Source organism: Triticum urartu, chromosome 1A (genome assembly GCF_056163025.1).
Source record: "Triticum urartu cultivar PI428250 chromosome 1A, HENAU_Tu73, whole genome shotgun sequence".
Classification (NCBI taxonomy): Eukaryota; Viridiplantae; Streptophyta; class Magnoliopsida; order Poales; family Poaceae; genus Triticum; species Triticum urartu.
In genome coordinates, this window is record NC_141873.1 from 73,113,272 (window position 1) to 73,139,353 (window position 26,082).

At 48.1% G+C, this 26,082-nt stretch overlaps 1 protein-coding gene and 1 pseudogene across 3 annotated transcripts; both read left to right on the forward strand.

Moving 5' to 3' along the window:
• The first annotated feature begins 9,438 nt into the window (after window positions 1–9,438).
• On the forward strand, window positions 9,439–11,461 carry LOC147990092 (uncharacterized; annotated as a pseudogene).
• Window positions 11,462–19,871: 8,410 nt separating this feature from the next.
• On the forward strand, window positions 19,872–23,392 carry LOC125547410 (protein WHAT'S THIS FACTOR 9, mitochondrial). 3 transcript variants are annotated; one of them, XM_048711289.2, is made up of 4 exons: window positions 19,872–21,343; window positions 21,526–22,246; window positions 22,338–22,429; window positions 23,028–23,392. In XM_048711289.2, the coding sequence occupies exon 1, from the start codon at window positions 20,079–20,081 to the stop codon at window positions 21,249–21,251; it is 1,173 nt and encodes a 390-aa protein (XP_048567246.2). In that variant the 5' UTR covers window positions 19,872–20,078; the 3' UTR covers window positions 21,252–21,343; window positions 21,526–22,246; window positions 22,338–22,429; window positions 23,028–23,392. The 3 variants fall into 3 exon arrangements, with proteins under 3 accessions (XP_048567246.2, XP_048567253.2, XP_048567242.2); XM_048711296.2 differs by having other exon boundaries at window positions 21,526–21,592; XM_048711285.2 differs by lacking the exon at window positions 22,338–22,429 and having other exon boundaries at window positions 21,526–21,592.
• Window positions 23,393–26,082: the final 2,690 nt, after the last annotated feature.

A 26,082-nucleotide genomic window follows, 5' to 3' on the forward strand; every position in this document is an offset into this window, starting at 1 on the left:
GCTATATTATCTACTGTTTTGGGCAATATTGGGCTTTATTATCCGCTTTTATATTATTTTTGGGACTAACCTATTAACCGGAGGCCCAGCCCAGATTTGCTGTTTTATGCCTATTTCAGTGTTTCGAGGAAAAGGAATATCAGACGGAGTCGAAACGGAACGAAATCAACTGGAGAAGTTATTTTTGGAAGGAAACACACCTGATGGACTTGGACCCCACGTCAGAAGATACGGGAGGTGCTCACAAGGGTGGGCCCCCCCCCAGGGCGTGCCCCCTGCCTCGTGGGGCCCCCGTGGCTCTCCTGACATGCTTCTTCCGCCTATATAACTCCATATACCCTAAAACTTCCAGAACGCAACATAGATCGGGAGTTCTGCCACCAGAAGCCTTCGCAGCCACAAAAATTCAATCGGGACCCTGTTCCGGCACCCTGCCGGAGGGGGGATCCCTCATCGGTGGCCATCTTCATCATCCCGGCGCTCTCCATGACGAGGAGGGAGTAGTTCTCCCTCGGGGCTGAGGGTATGTACCAGTAGCTATGTGTTTGATCTCTCTCTCTCGTGTTCTTGAGATGATACGATCTTGATGTATCGCGAGCTTTGCTATTTTAGTTGGATCCTATGATGTTTCTCCCCCCTCTACTCTCTTGTAATGAATCGAGTTTCCCCTTTGAAGTAATCTTATCGGACTGAGTCTTTAAAGACTTGAGAACACTTGATGTATGTTAAGGTGACCAACTTGCGGGTTTCGTGACATTGGGAACCTATGCATAGGGGTTGGCACACGTTTTCGTCGTGATTCTCCGGTAGAACTTTGGGGCACTCTTTGAAGTCCTTTGTGTTGGTTGAATAGATGAATTGAGATTGTGTGATGCATATCGTATAATCATGCCCATGGATACTTGAGGTGACATTGGAGTATCTAGGTGACATTAGGGTTTTGGTTGATTTGTATCTTAAGGTGTTATTCTAGTACGAACTCTAGGGCTGTTTGTGACACTTATAGGAATAGCCCAACGGATTGATTGGAAAGAATAACTTTGAGGTTGTTTCGTACCCTACCATAATCTCTTTGTTCGTTCTACGTTATTAGTGACTTTGGAGTGACTCTTTGTTGCATGTTGAGGGATAGTTATGTGATCCAATTATGTTAGTATTGTTGAGGGAACTTACACTAGCGAAAGTATGAACCCTAGGCCTTGTTTCCTAGCATTGCAATACCGTTTACGCTCACTTTTATCATTCGTTACCTTGCTGTTTTTATATTTTCAGATTACAAAAACTATTATCTACTATCCATATACCACTTGTTTCACCATCTCTTCGCCGAGCTAGTGCACCTATACAATTTACCATTGTATTGGGTGTGTTGGGGACACAAGAGACTCTTTGTTATTTGGTTGCAGGGTTGCTTGAGAGAGACCATCTTCATCCTACGCCTCCTACGGATTGATAAACCTTAGGTCATCCACTTGAGGGAAATTTGCTACTGTCCTACAAACCTCTGCACTTGGAGGCCCAAAAACGTCTACAAGAAGAAGGTTGTGTAGTAGACATCAGGCCACCAGGTCGGGGGTGCTTGCCGGGTCGTGAGTGTGCTTAGACCTCCTTTCTCTGCGAGGTGGCGAGTCAACTTCTTCTTCATCACTCGGGTCGTCACTCTCCTCGTCCTCCTCTTCATCAGGGTGCCACTCGCCACTCTCGCCTCTGCTCGCCTCCCCCTCGGGATCTTGCTCCTGCTCTCCGTTGGGTATTGAATACATATCAATAAGGGCCTAAAAGACAACGAACAAAAGAAAGATAGTTGGCCGTCAACAAGATGTTACATGGTTAATCAAGAAAACACTCGACAATGCAGAATCGTACTTGTTCCGGCTGGCGCAAATGGTCGAATGGAACCACCCTCCTGGACCCCCGGGGGTTATCCTTGTTGCCAGTAATGCCTCTCAGCCACTGCTCCACCGTGTTCTCATTGACATCCTCCGGGTGGATCCAAGTGGAATCCTCGATTCCCGAGTACATCCACATCGGATGGTCATGAGCTTGGAGTGGTTGGATACGTCGACTGAGGAAGACCTCCAACAGGTCCATACCGGTCACTCCGTCGCGGACGAGTTGGACCACCCGCTCGACCAACACCTTCACCTACGCCCTCTCCTCTGGGATCACTCTCGAGGTGGAGGGCCTCTCTACTCGAGCCATAGAAAAGGGGGGAAGTCCAGTCGACTGACCCGGAGTCGGCTGGTCCTTGCAGTAGAACCAGGTTGACTGCCAACCCCGGACCGACTCGGGAAGGATCATAGTTGGGAAAGTGCTTTTGTTCCTCATCTGAATTCCATGACCCCCGCACATCTGTATCACTTGCATCCTCTCGTCACTCAGGTTGGCCTTCTTGACCGTCTGAGAACGACACGTGAATATGTTCTTGAAGAGACCCCAGTGTGGTCGACAACCCAGGAAGTTCTCGCACATGGACACAAAAGCGGCAAGGTACACGATGGTGTTTGGGGAAAAGTGGTGGAGTTGAGCCCCGAAGAAGTTCAAGAAACCTCGAAAGAAAGGATGGGGAGGCAAAGAAAACCTGCGGTCGACGTGAGTAGCAAGGAGAACGCACTCACCCTCCTGCGGCTGCGGCTCGGTCTCGTTCCCCGGGAGCCGCGCCGATTCGTGGGGGATCAGTCCCCCCTCGACCAGGTCATCGATATCGTCTTGGCTGATTGTCGAGTGAATCCAGTCGTCCTGGATCCAGCCAGGCGGTAGGCCGGACCTCGACGAAGACTCGCTCCGGCTGGTCCTCTTCCCTTTCGCCTTCGCCGTCTCCATCTTCGCACGCTCCAACGCCACCGTCTTCTCCTTCCCCATGGCAGCGGATCGACTTCAAACGGGGCGACAACGCCGAGGGCAGAGGCAGATGCGGTGGAGAAAACAGAGGAGGAAGGGGAAGAATGAGAACGCACTATGCGAAAAACCCCGTCCAACGCCTTATATGAGATCATTTCCGAGTGGCTGACTCGTGGGCCCACGCGATCCGATTAAATCCCGCAACAGTCACGCACGCGATACGTGGTGAAAAAGGTGGCACAGAGATCGAGGCGGCCTGCCTAATCCGTGCCGATTACTGCGGCCTCCCCCGCCTGGTGCACTTCCTGAAATTCGAATCCCGTGAAATCCGTAGACAACAGAACAACCCGTCAGACGGAAGATTTTTCCCATATCAACACTCGAAGCTTAACAATGAAGGTTCACTCGACAAAACCAAGAATGGATCAAGGCGACTGAACAAGCAGTTGAAGTCATCATGGATGTCCATTCGACCTCTGGACAAGACATTTTTGAAGCGCAAAAGCTAAATCGGAGAGGTTATCAACTCCTTCCCCACTCGAACCCTGAACCATTCGGGGGCTAATGATGAAGATATGTACCTAGGGTAGGGTCGTAGGCCTGACCTAGACACCCTCCCCTAGGATGTCACCCTCAAACCAGAAGCATTCGAAGAGGAGTCATCATCCACTCGACCATGAGGACTTCCACTCGGAAGACTTGAAGTCACTCGACTGCGGAGGCTATCACTCGACCACCAGAAGGTCTAAGGTCGCTCCGAACTGCAACGGTCGGACATCACCTCATAGCTTTAATGGTCATTATGTCTCTTTATTTACTAGCGTTACCAGTAACGTCTCCCCTTTAATGTACCTTAAACCCTTTGTAACGTGGGCTGGCTGGGGTCCTGGCGCACTCTATATAAGCCACCCCCCTCCACAGGTACAAGGGTTCGCATCTTTTGTAAACTCACACACACATAATCCAGTCGAACGCCTCAGGGCACCGAGACGTAGGGATGTTACTTCTTCCGAGAAGGGCCTAAACTTGTAAAACTCGTGTGTACAACTACTCCATAGCTAGGATCTTGCCTCCTCATACTTACCCCCCATTCTACCGTCAGTCTTAGATTCACGACACGGAGCATTGTAGACATAGAAAATTTGCAAAATACATACGGCTCTGAATGTGGCAGACCCATTGACTAAACTTATCTCACAAGCAAAACATGATCACTCTTTGGGTGTTAATCACATAGCGATGTGAACTAGATTATTGACTCTAGTAAACCCTTTGGGAATTAGTCACATGGAGATGTGAATTAATCACATAAAGATGTCAACTATTGGTGTTAAATCACATGACGATGTGAACTAGATTATTGACTCTAGTGCAAGTGGGAGACTGAAGGAAATATGCCCTAGAGGCAATAATAAAGTTATTATTTATATTTCCTTATATCATGATAAATGTTTATTATTCATGCAAGAATTGTATTAACCGAAAACTTAGTACATGTGTGAATACATAGACAAAACAGAGTGTCCCTAGTATGCCTCTACTTGACTAGCTCGTTAATCAAAGATGGTTAAGTTTCCTGACCATAGACATGTGTTGTCATTTGATGAAACGGGATCACATCATTAGGAGAATGATGTGATGGACAAGACCCATCTGTTAGCTTAGCATAATGATCATTTAGTTTTATTGTTATTGCTTTCTTCATGACTTATACATGTTCCTCTGACTATGATATTATGCAACTCCCGAATACCGGAGGAACACCTTGTGTGCTATCAAACGTCACAACGTAACTGGGTGATTATAAAGATTTTCTACAAGTGTCTCCAAAGGTGTTTGTTGGGTTGGCATAGATCGAGATTAGGATTTGTCACTCCGAGTATCAGAGAGGTATCTCTGGGCCCTCTCAGTAATGCACATCACTATAAGCCTTGCAAGCAATGTGATTAATGAGTTAGTTAAGGGATGATGCATTACGGAACAAGTAAAGAGACTTGCCGGTAACGAGATTGAACTAGGTATGATGATACCGATGATCGAATCTCGGGAAAGTAACATACCGATGACAAAGGGAATGACGTATGTTGTTATGCGGTTTGACCAATAAAGATCTTCATAGAATATGTAGGATCCAATCTGAGCATCCAGGTTCCGCTATTGGTTATTGACCAGAGATGTGTCTCGGTCATGTCTACATAGTTCTCGAACCCATAGGGTCCGCACGCTTAACGTTTGATGATAATTTGTATTATGAGTTATGTGATTTGATGACCAAAGTTTGTTCGGAGTCCCGGATGAGATCACGGACATGACGAGGAGTCTCGAAATGGTCGAGAGGTAAAGATTCATATATTGGAAGGCTATATTCGGACATCGGAAAGGTTCTGAGTGATTCGGGTATTTTTCGGAGTACCGGGGAGTTACGGGAATTCACTGGGAGAAGTAATGGGCCTTATTGGGCCATACGGGAAAAGAGGAGGCAGGCCAAGGGGAGGTGCCCCCCCATGGGTCCGAATTGGACTAGGGGAAGGGGGCGGCGCCCCCCCTTGCGTTTTCCTACTCCCTCTCTCTTTCCCTCTTTCATTCCCTCCTTTATATATGTGGGAAAGGGGCACCCCAAAATCACACCAAGTCTTCTCTTAGCCGTGTGTGGTGCCCCCCTCCACAGTTACACACCTCGGTCATATCATCGTAGTGCTTAGGCGAAGCCCTGTGTCGGTAACTTCACCATCACCGTCGCCACGTCGTCGTGTTGACAGAACTCACCCTCGGCCCTCTGTTGGATCAAGAGTTTGAGGGACGTCGTCGTGTTGAACGTATGCTGAACACGGAGGTGCCGTACGTTCGATACTTGGATCGGTTGGATTGTGAAGACGTTCGACTACATCAACTGTGTTACTAAACGCTTCCGCTTTCGGTCTACGAGGGTACGTAGATACACTCTCCCCTCTCGTTGCTATGCATCTCCTAGTTAGATCTTGCGTGATAGTAGGAAATTTTTTGAACTACTACGTTCCCCAACACCTCTTCGGTCAATAACCAATAGCGGAATCTGGATGCTCATAATGGTTCCTACATATTCTACGAAGATATTTATCGGTCGAACCGTTATGACAACTGATACGTCTCCAACGTATCTATAATTTTTGATCCATGCTATATTATCTACTGTTTTGGACATTATTGGGCTTTATTATACACTTTTATATTATTTTTGGGACTAACCTATTAACCGGAGGCCCAACCCAGAATTGATGTTTTTTTTGCCTATTTTAGGGTTTCGAAGAAAAGGAATATCAAACGGAGTCCAAACGGAATGAAACCTTCGGGAACGTGATTTTTGGAACGAACAAGATCCAGGAGACTTGGACCCTACGTCAAGCAACCAACAGGGAGGCCACGAGGTAGGGGTCGCGCCTACCCCCCCCCCAAGGCGCGCCCTCCACACTCGTGGGCCCCCTGTTGCTCCACCGACATACTTCTTCCACCTATATATACCTACGTACCCCCAAACTATCAGATACAGAGCCAAAACCCTAATTCCACCGCCATAACTTTCTGTATCCACGAGATCCCATCTTGGGGCCTGTTCCGGAGCTCCGCCGCAGGGGGCATCTATCACAGAGGGCTTCTACATCAACACCATAGCCCTTCTGATGAAGTGTGAGTAGTTTACCTCAGACCTACGGGTCCATAGTTATTAGCTAGATGGCTTCTTCTCTCTTTTTGGATCTCAATACAAAGTTCTCCCCCTCTCTTGTGGAGATCTATTCAATGTAATCTTCTTTTGCGGTGTGTTTGTTCAGACCGATGAATTGTGGGTTTATGATCAAGTTTATCTATGAACAATATTTGAATCTTCTCTGAATTATTTTATGTATGATTGGTTATCTTTGCAAGTCTCTTCGAATTATCAGTTTGGTTTGGCCTACTAGATTGATCTTTCTTGCAATGGGAGAAGTGCTTAGCTTTGGGTTCAATCTTGCGGTGTCCTTTCCCAGTGACAGTCGGGGCAGCAAGGCATGTATTGTATTGTTGCCATCGAGGATAACAAGATGGGGTTTTTATCATATTGCATGAATTTATCCCTCTACATCATGTCATCTTGCTTAAGGCGTTACTCTGTTCTTATGAACTTAATACTCTAGATGCATGCTGGATAGCGGTCGATGTGTGGAGTAATAGTAGTAGATGCAGGCAGGAGTCGGTCTATTTGTCTCGGACGTGTTTCCTATATACATGATCATACCTAGATATTCTCATAACTATGCTCAATTCTGTCAATTGCTTAACAGTAATTTGTTCACCCACCATAAAATACTTATGCTCTTGAGAGAAGCCACTAGTGAAACCTATGGCCCCCGAGTCTATCTTCATCATATTAATCTTCCAACACTTAGCTATTTTCATTGCCTTTTATTTTACTTTGCATCTTTATCATAAAAATACCAAAAATATTATCTTATCATATCTATCAGATCTCACTCTCATAAGTGACCGTGTAGGGATTGACAACCCCTTATCGCGTTGGTTGCGAATATTTATTTGTTTTGTGCAAGTGCGGGGGACTCGCGCGTAGCCTCCTACTGGATTGATACCTTGGTTCTCAAAAACTGAGGGAAATACTTACGCTACTTTGTTGCATCACCCTTTCCTCTTCAAGGGAAAACCAACGCAGTGCTCAAGAGGTAGCAACAACATACATTGTTCCCTTTGTTTATCGGTATGTTACTTGCCGGTATCTTCATACCTAGTTCAATCTCGTTACCGGCAAGTCTCGTTACTCGTTCTGTAATACTTCACCGCGTGACTAACTCCTTAGTCGTTTGCTTGCAAGCTTATGATGTGTATTACCGAGAGGGCCCAGAGATACCTCTCTGATACTCGGAGTGACAAATCCTAACTCAATCTATGCCAACTCAATAAACACCTTCGGAGATACATGTTGAGCATCTTTGTAATCACCTAGTTGCATTGTGACGTTTGATAGCACACAAGGCATTCCTCCGGTATCCGGAAGTTGCATAATCTCGTAGTCAAAGGAATATGTATTTGACATGAAGAAAGCAATAGAAATAAAACTGAATGATCATTATGCTAAGCTAACGGATGGGTCTTGTCCATCACATCATTCTCCTAATGATGTGATCCCGTTATCAAATGACAACTCATGTCCATGGTTAGGAAACCTTAACCATCTTTGATCAATGAGCTAGTCAAGTAGAGACTCACTAGGGGCACAATGTTTGTTTATGTATTCACACATGTATTTAGGTTTCCGATCAATACAATTCTAGCATGAATAATAAACTTTTATCATGAATAAAGAAATATAAAATAACAACTTTATTATTGCCTCTAGGGCATATTTCCTTCACTGCCATCTAGCTCTGTACTTGATTCACCTTCTGTTTGAGTAAGCTTGCAACCCCACCACATGCTATTGAACCTGATATGTCGCAAGTTATTGATGATGCTACTTCTGCTATGAATGATGATGTTGATGATGCTAGTACCTTGCTTGATGATAATGTGCCACTAGGTGAATTTCTTGATGGACAAATTGCTAGAGCTAAATATATTAAGAAAGATGAAACTTATCAAGTCTTTGAAACTGAAAGCTATGAAACACATATTAGACCTAGCTCTCCTAGATTTGAATTGCCTAAGATACCTGAGCGTTATTTTATGGATGGAGATGTAGCTAGAGACTTTCTTGTTTGTAAGGATAGCGAAGATCTTAAGAAATTATTATGCAAGTTGAAAGAAAAAAATTGAATGCTAGAATGAAGTATGATCCTAAGTTTGCTACTTCACCTATCTTCATTACTGATAAGGATTATGAATTCTCTGTCGACCCAGAGTTAATTATTTTGGTTGAATCTGATCCTTTCCATGGCTATGAAATTGAAACTGTTGTGGTAGATCTTACTAAACTAAATTATATAGCCACTCTATTTGCTCATGATGAGAAAAATCGCTACTACTATATTCTTAAGTTATTTCCATTCTCATTAAAGGGTGATGCTAAGATATGGTATAATACTCTTACTTTCGATTGTGTGCGTAGTTCTCAGGATATGATTTATTACTTCTCTGAAAAATATTTTCCTTCTCATAAGAAATAAGCTGCCTTATAGGAAATATTTAACTTTGTGCAAATTGAAAAGGAGAGTCTCCCACAAGTTTGGGGGAGGCTTCTTCAATTACTTAATGCTTTGTCTGATCACCCTCTTAAGAAAAATAAAATACTTGATATTTTTTATAATGGGCTAACCGATGTTTTAGGGATTTTTTAGATAGTTGTGTTGGTTATGTTTTCAGGAAACGAACTGTTGAATAAGCTGATGAATTATTGAATAACATACTGAAGAATTATAATGGTTGGACTCTTCCTGAACCACCGCCTAAACCCACTCCTGACGATGCAACATGAGAGGAAGAACCGAAGCTGTCAAGGGGTGGCCTGCGATGGCATGGAGCTGGCCGGCACGAGCCGCTGGGTCGATGCGGTGGACTCCATGTTGACGACCTCCATCATGGGATGGTCATCTAGAGGTCAACAACGTGGCACATACGTACAATGGCTACACGGGCATGCTCGGCTTCGTGCTCCAGTCCCCCGGCAATCACATCGTTGGCCACTATGTAGTGCGGCGGGCCACAGAAATATGTACAGGTGTGTGCTCGAAGTGCTCCTTGAGAGCAATGGAAACTTGGAGCTATAGGCAAGTAGGTGGATGGATTTTCCAGGAGCTAGCTCACATACGTAACAAGTTGCACGTCACTAGCTTGATCGATCTGTGCAAGTTGAGCGACGCCGGCACTTGAAGGAAGGCCGGCGATTGGGAGCGGCCGTTCAGTGGACGCGCCGAGTACAGAACTTGGCTTTGGCTTCTTGGACCTACGTGCATGTCAGCATCCCTGTCTCTCACAGGCAGGCTGACCAGGAGGGCCCACCGGCCCGAGGCTCGACATGCTCGCCTACCAGGCCTGCCAGGACCAAGAAGCCCAACCTGCGAGTGACCGGACCGGCCTGGGTGCAGTAAGGCCCAGCGACCCACCACTACTTAAGGCGACGCCACCAGTGGAGCGACGCATCTGGTGGATCAAGGCATCAGCGGCGGCAACCCTAACTCTATTCCCCTCCTGTTCTTCGTCTTGTATCCATACCCTGTAATCGAACCTGTGAATCGGGCTAGTGCGAGTGAATCGAGTGCAATTGCTTCCACCACTATTCCGCCTCTTACATCTGGTATCAGAGACCACACCTACCACCCTTCTCCGCGTCGATCTGGCGCAGTTCATCGAGACCAGATCCCTGACCCAAGCCCGCGCACACCTCGTCGCCATAGATCCGGCCGTCCAGTCGTTCTTGGAGCAGCTAGACACCACTCTGAAGGAACACACCGCTGCAATCAACGCGTCCAACGCCAAAGTCGACAATCTCGTGGCGTGGAGCCCCGATCTCGAGCGGCGCGTCACCGTTCGGTGGCAGCTCTACAGCTCGCGCCCCCTCCACCACGCATGGACGATGCGACGACTCAGGCGCCTGCGCCGACCAATCAACCGCCTGTGACGGCCGGCACCCACATCGGGACCGCGTCTGGTGCGGCGCAATCTCCACAAGGGCCCAATGGCCGCGGCGTCTACATCATTCCATGGGGCCCCCGGCGGCGTCTTTCTAGACGCCGCCACCGCCCCCGGCAAACGGTCAGTACGACGCCCCGTCTTCACCTCCTGCTCTGTCCCCCTTTGCACATGCTAGTCAACTGCTCGATGGACTGGGTCAGGCGCACCCATCCATCCAATTTCCACAATTCACTGGAGACAATCCAAAATTGTGGAAATCGCTGTGCGAGCAATATTTTTCCATGTTTGCTATTCTGCCTTCCTTCTGGGTTCCCATGGCTGCATTGAACTTCTCCGGTTCAGCGTCGATCTGGTTGCAATCCATCCAGAAGCGACTTGCAGACTTTGACTTGGAATCTTTTACCGCACTCCTATGCACGCGCTTCGGCCGCGACCACCACCAGACGTTGATTCGCCAGTTTTACACTGTGCGACAGACAACTACTGTGGCAAATTATATTGAGCAGTTCGAGTCAATTATCAATCATCTTAGTTCCTATTCTGACACAATTCATCCGTTCTATTTTCTCACCCGTTTCGTGGAGGGCCTCCGGAAGGATATTCGTGCGGTGTTGCTAGTTCAGCGACCACCGGATTTGGATACAGCGTGCGCTCTGGCACTACTCCAAGAGGAAGTGGCCGATGGGGCACCGCACAACTCCAATCGCGCGCAGGGCTGCCACTGCCTCTACCACCACCACCTGTCCCAGCGCGGCCGGGAGCGTCTACGAGTATGGCGACCGCGGCAGACCATCGCGGGACGGACGCAGCACGCGCCGACAACACCAAGATCAAGGCGCTCCGCGACTACAGGCGCGCCCGCGGCTTGTGCTTCAAGTGCGGCGAGCGCTGGGGCCATGAGCATGTCTGCCCCACCACCGTGCAGCTCCATGTAGTCGAAGAAATGCTCGAGCTCTTCGGCCTCGACACAGGACTCGACAACACCACCGCCGAGCCGCCAACGGACTCTGTGATGGCCATTTCTTGAGCAGCGCTGGACGGCAGTGTTTCCACCAAGGCGTTCCAACTGCTCGCGTCCATCCAGGGACGCGAGGTGCTCATGCTGGTGGACAGTGGCAGTTCCACTTCATTCATCAACCAGCGACTGGCTGATCAGCTCGCGGGAGTGACCCCCCTTCACCAACAGTGTCACGTGCGTGTCGCTGATGGTGGTGAACTCACCTGTTCAGCGAGCATTCTTGGATGTCAATGGTCATCGCAAGGACTGGATTTCACGACGGATATGAAAGTTCTTCCCCTAGGAACATATGATGCCATTCTCGGCATGGACTGACTGGAGCAACACAGTCCTATGACGGTCGACTAGAAGAGCAAAGTCATTCAGATACCAACACCAATGGGCCGGGCGCGTTTGTTCGGCCACGAAGCCAATTCTTCAACCTGCCATATGATCACCAGCTTACAGTTGCAGAACTTGTGCCGGCAGGGCTCTTTGCTGCACATGGCCATCCTCTACCCAATCGCCGATCAGCCACAGCACAAAGCAGCGCCAGCACCAGAATTGCAAGCACTGTTAGATGAATTCCAAGATGTTTTCGGGGAACCAACAGGACTGCCACCGCGCCGCGCGTGTGACCACAAAATTCCCCTCATGCCCGGCGCTCAACCTGTCAACATACGACCATATCGGCACAAACCTGAGCATAAGTCAGAAATTGAACGCCAAGTGGAAGAGCTACTGCAGTCAGGGATCATCCAGCGCAGTCATAGCAGTTTCTCTTCTCCCGCGATCCTGGTGAAGAAAAAGGATGGTATGTGGCGTCTCTGCATTGACTACAGTCATCTCAATGCCATGACCTGTGTCAGCAAGTTCCCCGTTCCCATCATTGAAGAGCTGTTGGATGAGCTACACGGGGCAGCATGGTTCACAAAGCTTGATCTGCAGTCGGGCTACCATCAGATACGGCTGGCGGAGGGAGAGGAGTTCAAGACTGCATTTCAAACACACACAGGTCACTATGAGTTCAAAGTACTGTCGTTTGGATTGGCGGGGGGGCATCAACTTTCTTGGGCGCCATGACAGACACATTCCATCCTTTGCTACGGGACTGTGTACTCTTGTTCTTTGACAACATCTTGGTGTTCAGCAAAACTTGGAAAGAGCATCTGGCACACCTGCGACAGGTCCTCCAACTCCTGCGCATGGATCAATGGAAAGTGAAGTTAAGCAAATGTGAATTTGGGCAGCAGCAACTATCCTACCTGGGCCACGTAATCAGTAACAAAGGGGTCTCCACTGAACCCAGCAACGTGCAGGCTATACAGTCATGGCCTACACCGCAAGACGCCGGGGAGGTTTGCCGTTTCTTGGGACTGGCAGCGTACTACCGCAGATTTGTTCGCGGGTTCGGCATCATTGCTCGCCCTTTGTTCAACTTGTTGAAGAAGGGAGCCCCATTTGTTTGGACAAACAACACAGCTCAGGCATTCGAACTGTTGAAGCAGCAGCTCACCTCAGCACCTGTCTTGGCCCTACCCAACTTCACCAAGACATTTGTAATCGAAACAGACACATGCGACAAAGGCATTGGCGCAGTTCTTCAACTGGAGGGCCACCCTATTGCGTTCATGAGCAAAAGCCTAAGCCCGAGGTACCAAGGCCTTTCTACGTATGAGAAAGAGTACCTCGCCATCGTGGTAGCAGTCAAACAATGGCGTCCGTACTTGCAACACAGCGAATTCGTCATTCATACAGACCAGAAAAGTCTGATCCACCTGGAAGAGCAGCGTCTAACAACACCCTGGCAGCAACGGGCATTCACCAAGCTTTTGGGTTTGCGCTACACAATCAGATACAAGAAGGGCGCCGAGAACACAGCAGCTGATGCTCTCTCCCGTTCCAAACCTACGGCAACACTATTCACAGTCACCTCCTGTCAGCCCAGTTGGCTCGAAGATGTGTTGTCCAGCTACAACTGTAACCCACAAGCACAAAAGTTGCTGGAGCAACTGGCCATCAGGGAAGACCCAAAGGGACGTTTCACCCTCTAGAGCGGCATTCTGCGTTTCCGAGGGCGTATCTGGCTCGGCGGCTCCACGTCTCTCCAACAGAAGATCATGTCTGCCTTCCATGACAGCCCACTGGGAGGTCACTCAGGATTCCTAGCTACATTTCGACGCATTCGTCGTCTGTTTGCATGGCCCAATATGAAGATTCAAGTACTTCAGTTTGTTCGCTGTTGTCCCATCTGTCAACAAGCCAAACATGACAGGTCAGCGTACCCCGATCTTCTGGAACCCCTACCAATACCTCAACATCCTTGGAACATGATCACCATGGATTTTGTCGAAGGGCTTCCTCAGTCAGGCAAATTCAACTGCTTGTGGGTCTTGGTCGACAAGTGCACCAAGTTTGCTCACTTTTTGCCGCTCGCCCACCCGTATACAGCATCCAAGGTGGCTCTTCTCTACATGACCAACATCTACAGCGTCCACGGCCTTCCTAGGGCTATCGTATCCGACTGGGACCCGGTGTTCACCAGTTTGTTTTGGAGGGAGCTCTTCAAGCACGCCGGCACTGAACTGCGTATGAGCACCGCCAACCACCCTCAGACGGACGGGCAAACCGAACGTATATGAGCAGCTGTGTGTCAAGTTCCCGCATTGCAAACATGGCTCGATGAGCGCGTTCTGATCCAAGATCTACTTCAGCAACATCTCCACCGAGCCCAGCAATACATGAAAGAGCAGGCGGATAAACGCCGGTCGCTGCGTGCATTTGAGGTCGGTGATTCAGTCTACTTGAAGCTTTAGCCTTATGTTCAAACCTCAGTTGCACGGCGCACCAACCACAAGCTGTCATTCAAGTATTATGGGCCATTCAAAATCGTTGCCAAGATCAATGCAGTGGCATACAAACTGGATCTGTCAGCGCAGTCCCAAGTGCACCTAGTTTTCCATGTTTCCCAGCTGCGCCACTGCCTCACTCCGGGTACGATTTCATCTCATGAGCTCCCTGTTCAATCTAACATCCCTGCAGTCCCTGTAGCAGTACTGGGGACGCGCTGGCGCAGGAAGAATGGTTCGATGGTCGAGCAAGTTCTCATTCGGTGGTCGAATCAAGCGAGCACACCTGACAGCTGGGAAGACAAAGTAGCGTTGCAGGATCGTTTTCCGGCAGCTGAGGCTTGGGGGCAAGCCTCCTCGCAAGGGGGAGGGGATGTCAGCACCCCTGTCTCTCACAGGCAGGCTGACCAGGAGGGCCCACCGGCCCGAGGCTCGCCAGGCTCGCCTACCAGGCCTGCCAGGACCAAGAAGCCCAACCTGCGAGTGACCGGACCGGCCTGGGTGCAGTAAGGCCCAGCGACCCACCACTACTTAAGGCGACGCCACCAGTGGAGCGACGCATCCGATGGATCAAGGCATCGGCGGTGGCAACCCTAACTCTATTCCCCTCCTGTTCTTCGTCTTGTATCCATACCCTGTAATCGAACCTGTGAATCGGGCTAGTGCGAGTGAATCGAGTGCAATTGCTTCCACCACTATTCCGCCTCTTACAGTGCATGGTCGGCGGCACGACACATGCTAGGAACTATACGAGGCAAAAACGACAAATTTGACCTCTAAACGAGAACAATTTATAAAATAAATTGTTTTTGAAAAAATTTCACTCCGCTGACCTTTTTGTGCAGCGCTCGACAGCCAGGCGTCACACTACGATGTGCAACGCCTGACAGATAGACGCTACACATATGATCAGCGTTGCATCTCAGACTACCTCAAAAATACTAAGTTAGTGTGCAACGCCTGAAAGCTATGCGCTACACTATATAATGTAAAGCAGTGTAGCGCCTAGTGTCTAGGCGTTGCACTAATGGGCCACTGGTGCTTTTTCGGACGCAAGCGGCACTCGCATACATGTGTCTGACCCGCGCGTGTTGGCTTTCGCATGCAAGCACGCTCCATGCATGTGGCCTCTAGTGCTTTCCAACACTTTACGCCATGCATTTCATCTCATGTAGCAAACCATGCACTCTCCTTGGGTGGATGATCTCACGATAAATTTAGACTTGTGCAACGCCTAGACTATAGGCGCTACATTGTATAGTGTAGCGTCTAGCTCTTAGAGCAACTTTATCAGACCCCGCAAAACGCCCCGGCCCGCAAAATAATCGCCAAATTGCAGGTCGGGGCCAGAAAATCTGCACGAGCAGACTCCGCATCCCACCCCGGCCCGCAAATTTTTTTGTGGGGCGCGGCAAATCTTCTCCCCCAAACTCTATCTTCACGGGCTGGGAGGCCGACCCGAGCTCAACCTCTTATCCCGCGCGAGATTTGGCGGGAGGGACATTTCCGCGCGGCCCTTCCCGCTCCCCGCACCCTCCGCCACCATTGCCCCCACTCCGCAAGCTCCGGTTGCTCTTTCCCGGCCATTCGTCGCCGCCATGGACGACCCCCTGCTGTCCCCCGTCACCGTCGAGGTCGAGCACGCCCCTTTCGCTCGGGCGGATCTCGTCGTCGGCCAAGTTGGCCCCGCCGCCATCGCCCAAGCCCAAGCCGCGCCTGCCCGCAAGCCGCAGGGCAACGTTGTCGTGCGAGGCGGGAATCCGGCCGCCCCCGTCGCGATGGCCCGCGCTCCGGGCGCCAACGCGGCAGCGCGATCCCAGCCGGCAACGGAGAAGGTCGGCAAGGTCGCGGGCGTAAAGCGGAGGAAGGTTCCGGCTTCAAAGAAGCCACCTTCTTCAACCTCTCGCTCCATCCCGCCGCAAGGAGGTGCTCCGGCGATGCCTTTTAACGGTGCCGCTTCCCCCGCGAATGAGGTGTTCGACGAAATGGCCGGAAGGTATGCGCCTTCGGTCTTGGCGATTCCCTTTCATTTTTCACCATTATTCTCGATAGCGCGTGACTTGTTATCGTTCGCTACAACAGTGGTTCGAACAATGGAACAACCGAATTCGTGAACTTGTTGGACACGAACGCGGTTGACATTGATCAAGCCCCTTTTGAACCATTCGAGTACAATGAAACGGAGGCCGGCGTGGATGATCATGGTTGTGCTGACGAATTGGAGGAGATCGAAGCGGAAGCGTTTGAGCAATCGCAAGCAAAAACTGGGAAAAGCATAAGATCGAAGAACTACACGATCTTGGAAGATCAAGCTTTGATTCAAGCATGGAGTGCGGTGTCTCTTGATGCATGCACGGGTACATCTCAAACTTCCAAGAGATATTGGCAAAGGATCGAAGATCAATACTTTCGCATTATGGCAAAGTATCCCAATAGGATTCCACGCACATTTCGGTCGCTTCAAGGATGTTGGGAGAACATCAAGCCTATGTGCAGCTTGCTTGGAGCAAGTACGCAATGCACCTCCAAGTGGCACCGTGGAGTCCGACTATGTGAGTTTGTTTTGCCTTTATTTAAATTGTGCATCATCATTTTGTATCATGAGAAGTGATTGGATCACTTTGTTCACATTGTGTAGGAAAGATTGCTCAACATAGATACAAGGGCATGGAAGCTTCGGAAGGCAAATTTTTCAAACTAGAGCATTGTTGGGAGTTGCTCTAAAAGTGCGAGAAGTGGAAGTTGATCGACAAAGAATCCCCACCAAAGAGAGGCCCACTTACAAACATGGATGAAGATGAGGATGATGATGGCCCAAGAAATTTGCACAAGCCCGATGGTGACAAGAAGACCAAGGAGAAGATGAAGAGAGAGCAAGAAGCATCAAGCTTGACGGAGAAGATTGATGCCATGTTGCAATCCAACGAGTCGATGTTGTTGAAATCGTTGGAGATCAAGAAAGAGTTGGCCGAGAAGAAGGCGAAGGAGAAGCAAGAAAAGTGGCAGTTGCTCAAGGAAGAGAGGCTGCGCAAAGCTGCCATCGAGGAGAGAAGAGCACGAGCCGCCGAAAACAAATCTATGTCCATGTTGCTCGCCGAAGAGAACAAGATCATGTCAATAAACCGCAATGACATGGACGACCTCACCAAAACATGGCATGATATGGTAAGGAGGGAAATCTTGAAGAGAAGAATGGTGGCGTCAACCGGTGATGTTTTCTCCGCTCCATATGATGGCAATATGGATGATTTCGGTGCGGGAGTTGAAACAAGCGCCGGAGGTGGATTCGGTGGCGCCGATGAACTCCAAGGTGGACTCGATGGCATGGAGTGAAGATCGATCAAGATGATGTCGGACATGGGCGCAAACCTTTTGCAGGGCCCTCTTTTGCGTTAGCCGTAATGAACTTGGCTTCTATTTACGCGTAAAACTGTTTGTGTTGTTTGAATTTAAGCTTGTTTGTGAAATCCTATGTCAAATGCGAGATTTGCAGTTTATATGTTTACGGGTCGTCACGGTGGTGTCCGAGCAGAACCCGCATAATCGACCCGTAAAAAAGCATATTCCACGAATATACTTTTTTACGGATCCGTTTGCGGGGTCTGCATCTATGCCAGCCTGCGCCGGCCCGCAAAAGCTGTTTTACGCGAACTGCAAACGCGTTTTGCAGGCCGGCGTTTTGCGGGGTCTGCTAGAGTTGCTCTTAGGCGTTGCACACTGACTTAGCAATTTTCAGATGTTTCGGGATACGACACTGACCAGACGTGTAGCGCCTGTCAGTTAGGCGCTGCACAGTGCAGTGTGACGCCTGGCCGTCGGGCGCTACACGAAAATGTCAGTGGAGTGAAATTTTTTCAAAGACAGTTTACTTTGTGAATTCTTTTCGTCCAGAGGTCAAATTTGTCATTTTTGCCACTATACGAGCACACTTATCCGGCCGCGGCGGGGGCTCCACTACCTAGCGCCTCCACGAGCGCCAGTTCGCCGGCTGCAAAAACAAGGAACGAGAATGGATATGACACACGAGCCCCAGTCCTCAGTGAGAGTAGCATGCTATCCCGGTCTGAATTGTAGTATTTTCAGTGTGCCAAACAGGTCTAAGGTCCAAAATAGATCGGGATTGACAAGTTGAGAGTGCCAATTTCCGAGATTCAAAATTCAGGGTTCGATTTATTTTTTGTCTACAAATTCAAGGTTTATTTTAAACTTTTTCGAACGAAGCGCAAGCCGCAAAGACCTTAGCAGCCAAGAGCGGCATACACCGACACACGTGTACGACCAGCGACAAGACAACAAATGCAAGTGAAGGTTTTGCATAGACGGATAGAGACGGCGAGATTTCGGATTGGAAGAACTAAAGTTCATCATATGTTGATATGTAACATATATGTTTGTACATTTGTATACACGTTCACATGTAATCTCCTAAATTTTAGGATGTGATCGTGAGTTGGAGGTAGGGAATGGGAGTTTAAGATTAGTGAGACTAAAAATCCGTTGATTGGTTTAGGGGTTTGGGAATTAGCAAGGGAAGGGAAACGGGAATTAGGAGGGCTAACTCCCATCGATCTCTACCGAGGAGGAGGGGGCTGATAATTCAGCCGAGGAATGGGAATTAGACGTCTAAAAACATGTTGTTACATATTTGATGGCCCACCTCCCACAACAAAAAGAGAAAACCCACGAACATCCTAACTAAATATGTGCGGTGGCAGAAATATTTCCTTCAAACAAACCGGCCACCGCTAACTACTCCCTAATCTGCAGATGCAACACCAAATAGGAGCACATCTCACGTAACCTACCCTTTTTTTTATTGTCCATAAAAATTATTCTCATAAATAATCTCATGCCGTACCAAATGTGGGACTGGGACTAACATGTCACTTCCCAAGTATAATCCCTCAAACAACTCCATCTCATAAATTCCCATTCCCTTTCCCTTAAACTACCAACATGTTGCAAAGGTATGATATGCCGTACTTTCGCATATGTGTTTGCTTTGTGTACATGACTACATGTTCTATAGAAGATCAACAAGGGAATGAGCATACAAATTAATTCATCTTTTTTAACATGATATAGTTCCATATTTTTTATAAATTGATAGTGGCGACTTTTCTAAAGTAGAAAAAAGATGGTAGTGAATAATACTCTGAGTGGTATCTATTGACATCCTATGCTAGTTTTGTTATGTTCGTATGAGCAAATTATTGTTAGTTATGTTGATTACATTTTATATATGTTACCTTTTCTATGAACATATTTTAAAAAAATGATGATATCTATTTTGCCACACTAAAAAAAAATTTCGCCTACCACTATTTACGAGTGGTCATCCATCGATATTTAGAAGGCTACGACACACGTCGTTTTTGAATTTTAAGGCCCCATCTTAGAATTCGCATCGAGGCCTCAAATTTCTGAAGATGGCCCTGTTGTTTAGTTCACTACTTTAATGATTTAAGCGGTCTTACATTTTTCAGAGGAGTAATTATATTAGACAAAATTATGTTCAAAAAATATACTATTAGAAAAAATGCCTTTGCATGTCTTTTCTTAAAAAAGAAAAACAAGAGAGGAGCGGGCAGCCGTGCTCCCCCGAGAGACAGAGGGGGGAAACAGAGCCGCGCTCCTGCCTCGCGACCGCGCCGGCCGCCGCCGCCGCCCCCTTTACGCTGCTAGGTTTCCTCCTACTCCTCCTTGTCTCCTTTCTTCTCGGCCTCCTGGTCCGGTGACGGCGGGCGAGCGTGGCGGTCCGCGAAAACGAGCACCTGGGCAGCGGCGAGTCTCGTTCCATGGCGGGGCACTTGCTGGTGGCGGTGACGGGGAGGAGGAGAAGATGGTGGGAGGCGCCATTGTTTGCGGCGGAGCAGCGCGCGACGCTGGTTAACGTGAAGCTGAAGTTGGTCAAGGATCCGGCGCTCGACGGGGCGTTGTCGCGGCAGCGCCACCTCCGCGCTGCCCACCACCTGCTCGACCTCGCGTCCTCGCGGCCCGGCCACCGCATCTCGTGCCCCGAGCTCCTCGCCGACAAGTACGTCCACAGGATGTTTGGCTCCGCGGCCGCTGCGCTCGCCTTCCTCCGCAGATACCACACCCTGTTTTCGCTCTCCCGCCGCGTTGGAGGCGGCGTGTCCCTCACGGACGCAGCGCTCGGCCTCCGGTGCCGGGAACTGGACTGCCTGGACGCCTCGGGGCCCGACCTGCTCGCTCGCCTCCGCCGCCTCCTCATGCTCACCCTGCCGCGGTCGCTCCCGCTCCACACTGTCGACCTTCTCCGCTGGGACTTGGGCCTGCCCCGCGACTACCGCGCATCAATCCTCGGTCGCCACCCTGACCACTTCGCCCTTAGGCAGCCCGAGGGTGACGAGCGCATCTGGCTCCACCTCCTCTCCTGGGACGACCGTCTGGCTGTCTCGGAACTCGAGAAGGCTGCGGCGGGCGGCGACACCACCTGCCTCCCATTTCCGGTGAGCTTCACGAGGGGGTTTGGCCTGAGGAGCAAGTCTATGGACTGGCTGAAGGAGTGGCAGACGCTTCCATACACTAACCCGTACGCCGACGCCTCCGGCCTTGACCGTCGCACTGATGTGTCAGAGAAGCGGAATGTCGGAGTGTTCCATGAGCTGCTGCACCTCACATTGGCAAAGAGGACAGAGCGCCACAACGTGAGCAACATGAGGATGCTTCTTGGCATGCCACAGAAGTTTACCAAGGTATTTGAGCGTCACCCGGGCATTTTTTACCTTTCAAGGATACATGGCACACAGACAGTTGTACTCAGGGAAGCTTACGGTGGCACGAGCCAGCTGCTTGAGAAGCATGCACATCCACTTGTTGCTATCAGGGAGGAGTATGCCACCATGATGAGGGCTGCATTGCCACCAAGGAAAAGCAGAGAAAGCTGCAACTATTGTGGTGAACTGGACGAGGAAAGTGAGGGAGAAGAAGGAACTGAACTCTCTTAATGAATGTCTTGTTGGCTCAATTGATTCTTAGTGCACCTGAATGAAGCAAAGCTAGTGACTTGAGTGAATGGATGCTCTCTGATGGTTCAGAGGTATGTGCATATTGATGCATCGTATCGAACGCACATTCCAGAATTTAGGATATTACAATGCTTACATTATTAGGAAGCTTTCTTTTCAAGATCTTTGCAGAGCTCTCTCATGTCATTTTGTCACCCCACATAACAATTTGTTTATATCATTGCCTCATGTTTTGCTTTTCTTTTTCCTGCAGCTACAAATGCATTGGAGATTGAAAAATGGAATATACTCCCTCTGTTCCAAAATAATTGAAGTTATAGGTTTGTCCTAAGTCAAACTTCATTAACTTTGACCAAGTCTATATAAAAATATATCAACATCTACAACACCAAATCTGCTTCGTTAGATTCATTATGATATGTATTATCATATAATATACTCCCTTTGTCCCAAAGTTGTACTAAGGTTGGAACACTTATTTTGGGACGGAGGGAGTGTTTAACATTGTGGATCTTAGCAGATTTTTCTATAGACTTTACCAAACTTCAAAAAGTTTCACTTAGGACAATCCTACAACTTCAGTTCTTTTGAAATGGAGGGAGCAGCTAACAGCAAGCGCCTTTTCTTGTCCAGAAAAAATATTTGTGGTTTTAAGGACATTGTTGCTTAGCAGACTGGGATGCCGTTTGAGTATGGGGCCAAACAGTACCTACCTTGGATGTTTGTCTCTGTTTTTCTAAAGATGACCTTTTCTTCCCTGTTATGCTGTCCTAAAAGGCCAATGTCTTCAAGCATAGTTATATAGGGCCTGGTTATGTTTGGAAGAGCAGCTTTGATTTTCCTTGCAGCCATATACAAGTTAGAATTTTACATTTTGCGTCCTTCAGAAACCAGACAGAGCCAACTTCAACGGTCTTTTACTTTAGGAAATCATATGGTGGGCTAGAGAATCACCAATTATACTTGCCTATAAGGTGACGTTAAGCAGTAAGAAATATGTACTGAGCATTCCTGTTAAAAAAAGCAAATATGATCTGAACAATTATCTCCTGTAATCATTTGCAGTTCAGTACATCTGGTCAACTGGTCATATTGCACTGCGAGGCAATGCTATGATGGCCACAGGCATATCCATTGTTCTTCCGTTTATCACAATGGTAAATCAGCTACTCCCTCCGTCCCAAAATAAGCGTCTCAACCTTAGTACAAAGTTGAGACACTTATTTTGGGACGGAGGCATCTTAACACCCTCACCATGTCAAATCCACCTTCTGGTCAGTATAAATATGTTAAGCGATATTTTAATAAATTAATGCAAAAAAATAAATATGTGATGCTTTGTTCAGACATAGCAGATTATATGTGATAAATATGAGCATACTGCATACACATATCGCGGTTTGTTCTATGTCAGTTTTTGAATTGTTGGGAAGGTCCATGAATAATACGGCTACCACCCAAGGAGTCCCGACCATGTCATATCATTTTCCTTCTAGCAAGAAAAGGGGAACGACCTTATTTTGCTAATGTGTCTGTCAAATTTGATTGAGGGGTCAACTGATCAGCCCCATTTAACAACAACTACTAACAATCAGTATATCTTGGGGTTGGAATTTGGGCCCTCGACTTTGAACAAGCTCATGTTCGTAGCAATGTTGTTAGGTTGTAGGATCATACAATGAGATGGTGGGAACCTTATGCTTTTGGTCTTGTAATGACAAATTGGTAACTATGTCACCAACCCTACTATTTCAGGAATTCAGAAGGAACCTTTTGGAGCATTTCAGCTGGTGAAGAGCTGGAGGATCTCTAAAGGAATGAAGAACGACTGGTCACAGCAGCGGGAACAGGGACATCTGCCAGTTTATCTGTGGTTGTTCATCACCGAAGACGAGATAATACAGTAGCCTAACCACACTTTCGAAGAGCTTAGTTCTTTCTTGATGCATGTTATTAACAATTGCGGGCTGCAATGCTTCATGTAATTAAGGCTTGTTTGTGGTTAGATGTCAGGCAGTGCTAAGATGTTCACCAATTCACCATTTCCTCAAAGCTTCTGCCCAAAACTGTTTCGTTTTAATGCATGTTCCTGAATGACTGTAATATTGTGTTGCATCTTCCTGAAGGACTGTAATATTGTGCTAAGATGTCTCGTGAAAGATTTATTTAGACGCGGCTGACGTGCAATGCTCTAAAACGACCGTCCACTTATTAAGGGGCTACGGATTCGTGCCACCGTGGGTTGAAAAATGAGTGCTTCACATTGATAAAGATGGAAGCAAAACAATGGCAAACGAGATAGTTCATCTTCTGATGGTGGTCACTAAAATTCATTTGGTTACCTCTGCTCATCATTTGTATTGTTGTAACTGCTAAACCCTGTTTGTTCTTGGTAATCTCTAGTACGTACTATTTTCCAGCAATACTCATTTCCTTACAATTGTTGTTCCTTCCCTGTTTAGTGTAGTCGTAGTTTGAGCCGGGAGAGGTAAGAGCATCTCCAACCCAAAACCCCAAACGGGCAACCTCGTTTGTCCGTGGACACCCTCAAAATGTTGTGTTAACCAATGGCATCCCCTGTTTTCCTCATAAAATTCAACCATTGATCGCAGAGAAATATGCAGATGTTCAACATCGCATCCAAATAGACCTTCTAGATTTTTATGTGATTATCACTACAGACACCTTCTTGGAAGAGACCTTTGAGATATAAGATTCAGATTCCTTGGTGGCATAAGCAGCGAGGGTGGCTCTGTTGCGGTGACGTTCTGTGCGAAACTCCTCCTGGGCGGCCCGACGGAGAGCTCGACAAAAGGAGCGCTCCTCGTCTTCCGCTATGGCGGCGTGACGGGTGGCGCACAACTCTTTTGCGATGGCGACATGACAGGCAGTGTGTGCCCCCTTCTTGGCTCGGTAGGAGTGAGGGGCGGAGCACACCTCCTCCTCCTCTTTGGCTCCGGCAGCACGATGGGTGGCGAGTGCCTCCTCCTCCTTGGAGGCGATTACATTTTCCTCCATGATGATGGTGGTTAGAACGAAAAATACATGGGAGTGGTGTGTAACTCCTCCTTGACGTCCTGGCGTGAAACAAGGTGGGAAAGGGAGGGGGTGCCATGGCGAAGGCAAACCGGGGTGGCCAGGCGAGGTGGGGGCAGCGTGGTGGGGTTTAAAAGGAGAGGGCTACTGCGAGAAGGAGAGGACTCTAGCAGGAAATCGGACATGAAGGGGAGGGGTCTGACGGGAAAAGAAAAGACTGGTGGGGTCGGGTTGCCGGATTTGACGTGGCAGACCATCCGGATTCGCCTACTCGCCTCGGTTTGGGGTTCGGCTGGGGGGTTTTGGATAGTCCAAATCGTCTGGGACGAAATGGGGGAGCCTGTTGGATTGCAAATTTGGTCGGCCCGTCAGGACAAATAGGCAATAAGAGAAGCTTTCTATCACCCGTTCTAAACAAATCGTGGACATTGCACTAGTAAAAACGAGTGCTAGAGGCGGGCCACGGCGGTTCTTTTTAGCAAACAAGCTTCAAGCCCCCTATAGTGACCTGGTATAGGCGGTTATTCTGTTTGGAAACCTAACTAGGGTCCTTCTGAAAAGCAACCGCCTCTAAGAACACATTAAGGTGGTCCATAAAACAAAACCGACTAATAACTCCAGCATATAGGAATTTTTGATTACTAAATTCTATCTTCTAGTAAGTTAATAACCATGGGCAACAACCTTCTCTCCTCTCTCTCTCCCCCCTTATTCCCCTTTTAACCTCTTAATTTCCTTGCCTTTCCTTGAACGTCGTTGCCCAAACCCTGGCTGAGATCTGACATCGGGGCCAAGGGAAGTGGCTTGGGCTCCTCCTGGACTTGGCATTGAAGGAAATATGCCCTAGAGACAATAATAAAGTTATATCATGATAAATGTTTATTATTCATGCTAGAATTGTATTAACCGGAGACATAATACTTGTGTGAATACATAAACAAACAGAGTATCACTAGTATGCCTCTACTTGACTAGCTCGTTGATCAAAGATGGTTATGTTTCCTAGCCATTGACATGAGTTGTCATTTGATTAACGGGATCACGTCATTAGGAGAACGATGTGATTGACTTGACCCATTCCGTTAGCTTAGCACACGATCGTTTAGTATTCTGCTATTGTTTTCTTCATGACTTATACATGTTCCTATGACTATGAGATTATGCAACTCCCGTTTACCGGAGGAACACTTTGTGTGCTACCAAACGTCACAACGTAACTGGGTGATTATAAAGGTGCTCTACAGGTGTCTCCGAAGGTACTTGTTGGGTTGGCGTATTTCGAGATTAGGATTCACTCCGATTGTCGGAGAGGTATCTCTGGGCCCACTCGGTAATGCACATCACTATAAGCCTTGCAAGCATTGCAACTAATGAGTTAGTTGCGGGATGATGTATTACAGAACGAGTAAAGAGACTTGCCAGTAACGAGAATGAACTAGGTATTAAGATACCAACGACCGAATCTCGGGCAAGTAACATACCAATGACAAAGGGAACAATGTATGTTGTTATGCGGCTTGACCGATAAAGATCTTCGTAGAATATGTAGGAGCCAATATGAGCATCCAGGTTCCGCTATTGGTTATTGACCGGAGACATGTCTCGGTCATGTCTACATAGTTCGTGCCTGGTTTTATGCGTAGATGTTATATGCACGAGTAGAACACAAGTGAGTTGTGGACGATATAAGTCATACTGCTTACCAGCATGTTATACTTTGGTTCAGCGGTATTGTTGGATGAAGCGGTCCGGACCGACATTACGCGTACGCTTA

What these genes read in the sequence shown, in the direction of transcription:
- LOC125547410 (XM_048711289.2), top strand. Translation starts at nt 20,079, where the DNA reads ATGGCGGGGCACTTGCTGGTGGCGGTGACGGGGAGGAGGAGAAGATGG.